This window comes from Borostomias antarcticus (assembly GCF_949987555.1).
Source record: "Borostomias antarcticus genome assembly, contig: scaffold_183, whole genome shotgun sequence".
Taxonomy (NCBI): domain Eukaryota; kingdom Metazoa; phylum Chordata; class Actinopteri; order Stomiiformes; family Stomiidae; genus Borostomias; species Borostomias antarcticus.
In genome coordinates, this window is record NW_028176626.1 from 55,001 (window position 1) to 64,588 (window position 9,588).

At 39.9% G+C, this 9,588-nt stretch overlaps 1 protein-coding gene across 1 annotated transcript in view; it reads left to right on the plus strand.

Annotated features, from left to right (window-relative positions):
* LOC311328243 (cytoplasmic dynein 1 intermediate chain 2-like) overlaps nucleotides 1-8,044 on the plus strand; it is a gene marked incomplete at its 5' end in the record, with an annotated part of 35,462 nt that extends 27,418 nt beyond the window's left edge. The window contains one exon of the mRNA XM_084462240.1: nucleotides 7,905-8,044. Within this exon, the coding sequence (XP_084318366.1) occupies nucleotides 7,905-8,018 (114 nt within the window). The 3' untranslated portion in view covers nucleotides 8,019-8,044. The remainder of the gene's footprint in view (nucleotides 1-7,904) is intronic.
* Between the last annotated feature and the right edge of the window lie 1,544 nt (nucleotides 8,045-9,588).

Consider the following 9,588-nt stretch of genomic DNA (forward strand, 5'->3'; position numbering starts at 1 on the left):
GCGCGTCTCTCCTCCATCCCTCCCTCAGCGCGTCTCTCCTCTCCTCCATCCTTCCCTCAGCGCGTCTCTCCTCTCCTCCATCCCTCCCTCAGCGCGTCTCTCCTCCATCCCTCCCTCAGCGCGTCTCTTCTCTCCTCCATCCCTCCCTCAGCGCGTCTCTCCTCTCCTCCATCCCTCCCTCAGCGCGTCTCTCCTCTCCTCCATCCCTCCCTCAGCGCGTCTCTCCTCTCCTCCATCCCTCCATCAGCGCGTCTCTCCTCTGCTCCCTCTGCCACTCACACCTTCTCATTCTCACGTCATATCATCCATCCTGGGATTTGAACCAGCAACCTCTCCTCTTTGACCCCCGGAAAAGTTTATGACATCTAAACTCTCTTCTACATGCTACATACTCATGATCTAAACTCTCTCTCCTCTACATGCTACATACTCATGATCTAAACTCTCTTCTCTACATGCTACATACTCATGATCTAAACTCTCTTCTCTACATGCTACATACTCATGATCTAAACTCTCTCTCCTCTACATGCTACATACTCATGATCTAAACTCTCTTCTCTACATGCTACATACTCATGATCTAAACTCTCTTCTCTACATGCTACATACTCATGATCTAAACACTCTCTCCTCTACATGCTACATACTCATGATCTAAACTCTCTATCCTCTACATGCTACATACTCATGATCTAAACTCTCTCTTCTCTACATGCTACATACTCATGATCTAAACTCTCTCTCCTCTACATGCTACATACTCATGATCTAAACTCTCTCTCCTCTACATGCTACATACTCATGATCTAAACTCTCTCTCCTCTACATGCTACATACTCATGATCTAAACTCTCTTCTCTACATGCTACATACTCATGATCTAAACTCTCTCTCCTCTACATGCTACATACTCATGATCTAAACTCTCTCTCCTCTACATGCTACATACTCATGATCTAAACTCTCTTCTCTACATGCTACATACTCATGATCTAAACTCTCTTCTCTACATGCTACATACTCATGATCTAAACTCTCTCTCCTCTACATGCTACATACTCATGATCTAAACTCTCTTCTCTACATGCTACATACTCATGATCTAAACTCTCTCTCCTCTACATGCTACATACTCATGATCTAAACTCTCTTCTCTACATGCTACATACTCATGATCTAAACTCTCTTCTCTACATGCTACATACTCATGATCTAAACTCTCTATCCTCTACATGCTACATACTCATGATCTAAACTCTCTCTTCTCTACATGCTACATACTCATGATCTAAACTCTCTCCTCTACATGCTACATACTCATGATCTAAACTCTCTTCTCTACATGCTACATACTCATGATCTAAACTCTCTTCTCTACATGCTACATACTCATGATCTAAACTCTCTCTTCTCTACATGCTACATACTCATGATCTAAACTCTCTTCTCTACATGCTACATACTCATGATCTAAACTCTCTTCTCTACATGCTACATACTCATGATCTAAACTCTCTCTTCTCTACATGCTACATACTCATGATCTAAACTCTCTTCTCTACATGCTACATACTCATGATCTAAACTCTCTCTTCTACATGCTACATACTCATGATCTAAACACTCTCTCCTCTACATGCTACATACTCATGATCTAAACTCTCTCTCCTCTACATGCTACATACTCATGATCTAAACTCTCTCTCCTCTACATGCTACATACTCATGATCTAAACTCTCTTCTCTACATGCTACATACTCATGATCTAAACTCTCTCTTCTCTACATGCTACATACTCATGATCTAAACTCTCTCTCTTCTACATGCTACATACTCATGATCTAAACTCTCTCTCCTCTACATGCTACATACTCATGATCTAAACTCTCTTCTCTACATGCTACATACTCATGATCTAAACTCTCTTCTCTACATGCTACATACTCATGATCTAAACTCTCTTCTCTACATGCTACATACTCATGATCTAAACTCTCTTCTCTACATGCTACATACTCATGATCTAAACTCTCTTCTCTACATGCTACATACTCATGATCTAAACTCTCTTCTCTACATGCTACATACTCATGATCTAAACTCTCTCTTCTCTACATGCTACATACTCATGATCTAAACTCTCTCTCCTCTACATGCTACATACTCATGATCTAAACTCTCTCTCCTCTACATGCTACATACTCATGATCTAAACTCTCTCTTCTCTACATGCTACATACTCATGATCTAAACTCTCTTCTCTACATGCTACATACTCATGATCTAAACTCTCTCTCCTCTACATGCTACATACTCATGATCTAAACTCTCTCTTCTACATGCTACATACTCATGATCTAAACTCTCTCTTCTCTACATGCTACATACTCATGATCTAAACTCTCTCTCCTCTACATGCTACATACTCATGATCTAAACTCTCTCTCCTCTACATGCTACATACTCATGATCTAAACTCTCTCTCCTCTACATGCTACATACTCATGATCTAAACTCTCTCTTCTCTACATGCTACATACTCATGATCTAAACTCTCTATTCTCTACATGCTACATACTCATGATCTAAACTCTCTCTTCTCTACATGCTACATACTCATGATCTAAACTCTCTATTCTCTACATGCTACATACTCATGATCTAAACTCTCTCTTCTCTACATGCTACATACTCATGATCTAAACTCTCTCTTCTCTACATGCTACATACTCATGATCTAAACTCTCTTCTCTACATGCTACATACTCATGATCTAAACTCTCTCTCCTCTACATGCTACATACTCATGATCTAAACTCTCTTCTCTACATGCTACATACTCATGATCTAAACTCTCTCTTCTCTACATGCTACATACTCATGATCTAAACTCTCTCCTCTACATGCTACATACTCATGATCTAAACTCTCTTCTCTACATGCTACATACTCATGATCTAAACTCTCTATTCTCTACATGCTACATACTCATGATCTAAACTCTCTTCTCTACATGCTACATACTCATGATCTAAACTCTCTTCTCTACATGCTACATACTCATGATCTAAACTCTCTTCTCTACATGCTACATACTCATGATCTAAACTCTCTCCTCTACATGCTACATACTCATGATCTAAACTCTCTTCTCTACATGCTACATACTCATGATCTAAACTCTCTCTCCTCTACATGCTACATACTCATGATCTAAACTCTCTCTTCTCTACATGCTACATACTCATGATCTAAACTCTCTTCTCTACATGCTACATACTCATGATCTAAACTCTCTCTCCTCTACATGCTACATACTCATGATCTAAACTCTCTCTTCTCTACATGCTACATACTCATGATCTAAACTCTCTCTTCTCTACATGCTACATACTCATGATCTAAACTCTCTCTTCTCTACATGCTACATACTCATGATCTAAACTCTCTCTTCTCTACATGCTACATACTCATGATCTAAACTCTCTCTTCTCTACATGCTACATACTCATGATCTAAACTCTCTCCTCTACATGCTACATACTCATGATCTAAACTCTCTCCTCTACATGCTACATACTCATGATCTAAACTCTCTCTTCTCTACATGCTACATACTCATGATCTAAACTCTCTCTCCTCTACATGCTACATACTCATGATCTAAACTCTCTCTCCTCTACATGCTACATACTCATGATCTAAACTCTCTCTTCTCTACATGCTACATACTCATGATCTAAACTCTCTATTCTCTACATGCTACATACTCATGATCTAAACTCTCTTCTCTACATGCTACATACTCATGATCTAAACTCTCTCTCCTCTACATGCTACATACTCATGATCTAAACTCTCTCTCCTCTACATGCTACATACTCATGATCTAAACTCTCTCCTCTACATGCTACATACTCATGATCTAAACTCTCTCTTCTCTACATGCTACATACTCATGATCTAAACTCTCTTCTCTACATGCTACATACTCATGATCTAAACTCTCTTCTCTACATGCTACATACTCATGATCTAAACTCTCTCTTCTCTACATGCTACATACTCATGATCTAAACTCTCTCTTCTCTACATGCTACATACTCATGATCTAAACTCTCTTCTCTACATGCTACATACTCATGATCTAAACTCTCTCTCCTCTACATGCTACATACTCATGATCTAAACTCTCTTCTCTACATGCTACATACTCATGATCTAAACTCTCTCTTCTCTACATGCTACATACTCATGATCTAAACTCTCTCTTCTCTACATGCTACATACTCATGATCTAAACTCTCTTCTACATGCTACATACTCATGATCTAAACTCTCTCTTCTCTACATGCTACATACTCATGATCTAAACTCTCTCCTCTACATGCTACATACTCATGATCTAAACTCTCTTCTCTACATGCTACATACTCATGATCTAAACTCTCTCCTCTACATGCTACATACTCATGATCTAAACTCTCTTCTCTACATGCTACATACTCATGATCTAAACTCTCTATTCTCTACATGCTACATACTCATGATCTAAACTCTCTTCTCTACATGCTACATACTCATGATCTAAACTCTCTTCTCTACATGCTACATACTCATGATCTAAACTCTCTCTTCTCTACATGCTACATACTCATGATCTAAACTCTCTCCTCTACATGCTACATACTCATGATCTAAACTCTCTCCTCTACATGCTACATACTCATGATCTAAACTCTCTTCTCTACATGCTACATACTCATGATCTAAACTCTCTCTTCTCTACATGCTACATACTCATGATCTAAACTCTCTCTTCTCTACATGCTACATACTCATGATCTAAACTCTCTTCTCTACATGCTACATACTCATGATCTAAACTCTCTCCTCTACATGCTACATACTCATGATCTAAACTCTCTTCTCTACATGCTACATACTCATGATCTAAACTCTCTTCTCTACATGCTACATACTCATGATCTAAACTCTCTCCTCTACATGCTACATACTCATGATCTAAACTCTCTCCTCTACATGCTACATACTCATGATCTAAACTCTCTCTTCTCTACATGCTACATACTCATGATCTAAACTCTCTCTTCTACATGCTACATACTCATGATCTAAACTCTCTCTCCTCTACATGCTACATACTCATGATCTAAACTCTCTCTCTACATGCTACATACTCATGATCTAAACTCTCTCTTCTACATGCTACATACTCATGATCTAAACTCTCTCCTCTACATGCTACATACTCATGATCTAAACTCTCTTCTCTACATGCTACATACTCATGATCTAAACTCTCTCCTCTACATGCTACATACTCATGATCTAAACTCTCTTCTCTACATGCTACATACTCATGATCTAAACTCTCTCTTCTCTACATGCTACATACTCATGATCTAAACTCTCTCTTCTCTACATGCTACATACTCATGATCTAAACTCTCTCTCCTCTACATGCTACATACTCATGATCTAAACTCTCTCTTCTCTACATGCTACATACTCATGATCTAAACTCTCTCTTCTCTACATGCTACATACTCATGATCTAAACTCTCTCCTCTACATGCTACATACTCATGATCTAAACTCTCTCTTCTCTACATGCTACATACTCATGATCTAAACTCTCTCTTCTCTACATGCTACATACTCATGATCTAAACTCTCTTCTCTACATGCTACATACTCATGATCTAAACTCTCTCCTCTACATGCTACATACTCATGATCTAAACTCTCTCTCCTCTACATGCTACATACTCATGATCTAAACTCTCTTCTCTACATGCTACATACTCATGATCTAAACTCTCTATTCTCTACATGCTACATACTCATGATCTAAACTCTCTCTTCTCTACATGCTACATACTCATGATCTAAACTCTCTCCTCTACATGCTACATACTCATGATCTAAACTCTCTTCTCTACATGCTACATACTCATGATCTAAACTCTCTTCTCTACATGCTACATACTCATGATCTAAACTCTCTTCTCTACATGCTACATACTCATGATCTAAACTCTCTCTTCTCTACATGCTACATACTCATGATCTAAACTCTCTCTTCTCTACATGCTACATACTCATGATCTAAACTCTCTTCTCTACATGCTACATACTCATGATCTAAACACTCTCTCCTCTACATGCTACATACTCATGATCTAAACACTCTCTTCTCTACATGCTACATACTCATGATCTAAACTCTCTCTTCTCTACATGCTACATACTCATGATCTAAACTCTCTTCTCTACATGCTACATACTCATGATCTAAACTCTCTCCTCTACATGCTACATACTCATGATCTAAACTCTCTCCTCTACATGCTACATACTCATGATCTAAACTCTCTCTCCTCTACATGCTACATACTCATGATCTAAACTCTCTCCTCTACATGCTACATACTCATGATCTAAACTCTCTTCTCTACATGCTACATACTCATGATCTAAACTCTCTATCCTCTACATGCTACATACTCATGATCTAAACTCTCTCTCCTCTACATGCTACATACTCATGATCTAAACTCTCTTCTCTACATGCTACATACTCATGATCTAAACTCTCTTCTCTACATGCTACATACTCATGATCTAAACTCTCTTCTACATGCTACATACTCATGATCTAAACTCTCTCTCCTCTACATGCTACATACTCATGATCTAAACTCTCTTCTCTACATGCTACATACTCATGATCTAAACTCTCTCTCCTCTACATGCTACATACTCATGATCTAAACTCTCTCCTCTACATGCTACATACTCATGATCTAAACTCTCTCTTCTCTACATGCTACATACTCATGATCTAAACTCTCTCTTCTCTACATGCTACATACTCATGATCTAAACTCTCTCTTCTCTACATGCTACATACTCATGATCTAAACTCTCTCTCCTCTACATGCTACATACTCATGATCTAAACTCTCTCCTCTACATGCTACATACTCATGATCTAAACTCTCTTCTCTACATGCTACATACTCATGATCTAAACTCTCTCTTCTCTACATGCTACATACTCATGATCTAAACTCTCTCTTCTCTACATGCTACATACTCATGATCTAAACTCTCTTCTACATGCTACATACTCATGATCTAAACTCTCTCCTCTACATGCTACATACTCATGATCTAAACTCTCTCTTCTCTACATGCTACATACTCATGATCTAAACTCTCTCTTCTCTACATGCTACATACTCATGATCTAAACTCTCTCCTCTACATGCTACATACTCATGATCTAAACTCTCTCTTCTACATGCTACATACTCATGATCTAAACTCTATCTTCTCTACATGCTACATACTCATGATCTAAACTCTCTCTTCTCTACATGCTACATACTCATGATCTAAACTCTCTTCTCTACATGCTACATACTCATGATCTAAACTCTCTTCTCTACATGCTACATACTCATGATCTAAACTCTCTTCTCTACATGCTACATACTCATGATCTAAACTCTCTTCTCTACATGCTACATACTCATGATCTAAACTCTCTCTTCTCTACATGCTACATACTCATGATCTAAACTCTCTTCTACATGCTACATACTCATGATCTAAACTCTCTCTTCTCTACATGCTACATACTCATGATCTAAACTCTCTCTCCTCTACATGCTACATACTCATGATCTAAACTCTCTCTTCTCTACATGCTACATACTCATGATCTAAACTCTCTCCTCTACATGCTACATACTCATGATCTAAACTCTCTCTCCTCTACATGCTACATACTCATGATCTAAACTCTCTCTTCTCTACATGCTACATACTCATGATCTGTGATCCTGACCTCTGACCTCTCTGGTCTCAGCAGGTGTGTGTTCCCCGGGCGGACGAGTGGTCCCTGTTCTCCCACACGCTCGCTGAGATCAACGAGAACCGCCATGAAGAGGAGGAGCTGACCGCGCAGCGCCTGCTGGCATAGTCGCCACGGAGACAAGAATCCTTCCTTCCTGCTTCCAGCTCCTTCCCTTCCTGTCTCCAGCTCCTCCCCTTCCTGTATACACATCCTGGAACCAGGATGTGTAGAGTTAGAACGAGGAGAACCGACCCTGACCGGCAGTCTGGCGGTGTTAATGAGAGACCTACTATGATGGGTTTCTGATGGGCTACTAACACACAGACTACCCACGCATGTTCTTGTTCAGCTAAATTCTGATTCATGACTCTGATTCATCAGACAAATTCTGACAAACGTGATTCAACGAGCCGACGTCAGAACGGTCCATCTGGGGGAAAAAGTTGAGAAAAAAATGTGATATCTACTGTATCCACTCAGTCAAATCTCAAGGATTTCAGTTTCATTGTCTTTGCGCCACCTTTTGGCAATAAGCGGTAATTGCAGGAGTTCATTCATTCAGAAACCAAACAGCGTGGTGTGAGTTTGAGTTCATTCTGAAATCAAACATGAGTCACCAGTCATGAGTCACCAGTCAGTCATGTCAGTCAGTCAGTCAGTCAGTCAGTCAGTCAGTCAGTCAGTCAACCAGTCAGTCAGCCAGTCAGTCAGTCAGTCAGTCAGCCAGTCAGTCAGTCAGCCAGTCAGTCAGTCAGTCAGTCAGTCAATCAGTCAGTCAGTCAGTCAGTCAGTCAGTCAGTCAGTCAATCAGTCAGTCAGTCAGTCAGTCAGTCAGTCAGTCAGTCAGTCAACCAGTCAGTCAGTCAGTCAGTCAATCAGTCAGTCAGTCAGTCAGTCAGTCAGTCAGTCAGTCAATCAGTCAGTCAGCCTGTGTGCTGCTAGTGAAAACTGTGAACGTCGCCACAGACGCCCGATTCACACAACCTGGCATCGCTGCAGACGAAAGGCTTTCCTGAGCGAACAGGCTGAATCATTACTGCCGCCATCGGCAGCGAAACTGGCATTTATTCATATGAAAATGCTTGAGTCACTTTAAAGCTACATAGCGTTTTCTCAGAACTGCGCCCCCACAGGCTCTGCGGGTAAGTGCACTGTCGTACTGTCGTACTGTTATCAGATCTTTTTCTTTTCCTGGCTTCCTCTGTGATGTTTCGCTTCGGTTTTCTCACCTCCGCCATGATATCATTGAGCTTTAAAACACATGATATCCATAGACGCTGGAATAGTTAGCTACTACTGTGTTGTTTAAGCACAACGTTGCGCATGCGCACTTCGACTGAATGCTGCGTCCGGGGCGCAAGTTTTAAAAGGTAATAAATGTGAATGTATTATCTTTCTGAGTATGAGACGGTTTGGACGATTCAGCGCCACTTTTAGTAAATCTAATTGGAGAATTAGCAGCAGACATGTTTGTAAAGGTTCAAATATCGCGATGCTTTAACTTGTAAAGGAGCGTAATAGACATGTAATCTGGGTTCACATCCAAACCGCTCTGACGCCGCGCTAGTTTGAAAACAGGTTTTAGAACTTTTAATATTCCAAATTTGCAATAACAACTAAGCAATAAGAATGAAGTGACTGTCCTGTCAGTTTTGAGTATCTGCTGGTGAGGGGCAACTCTCCGTCAATCTAACTC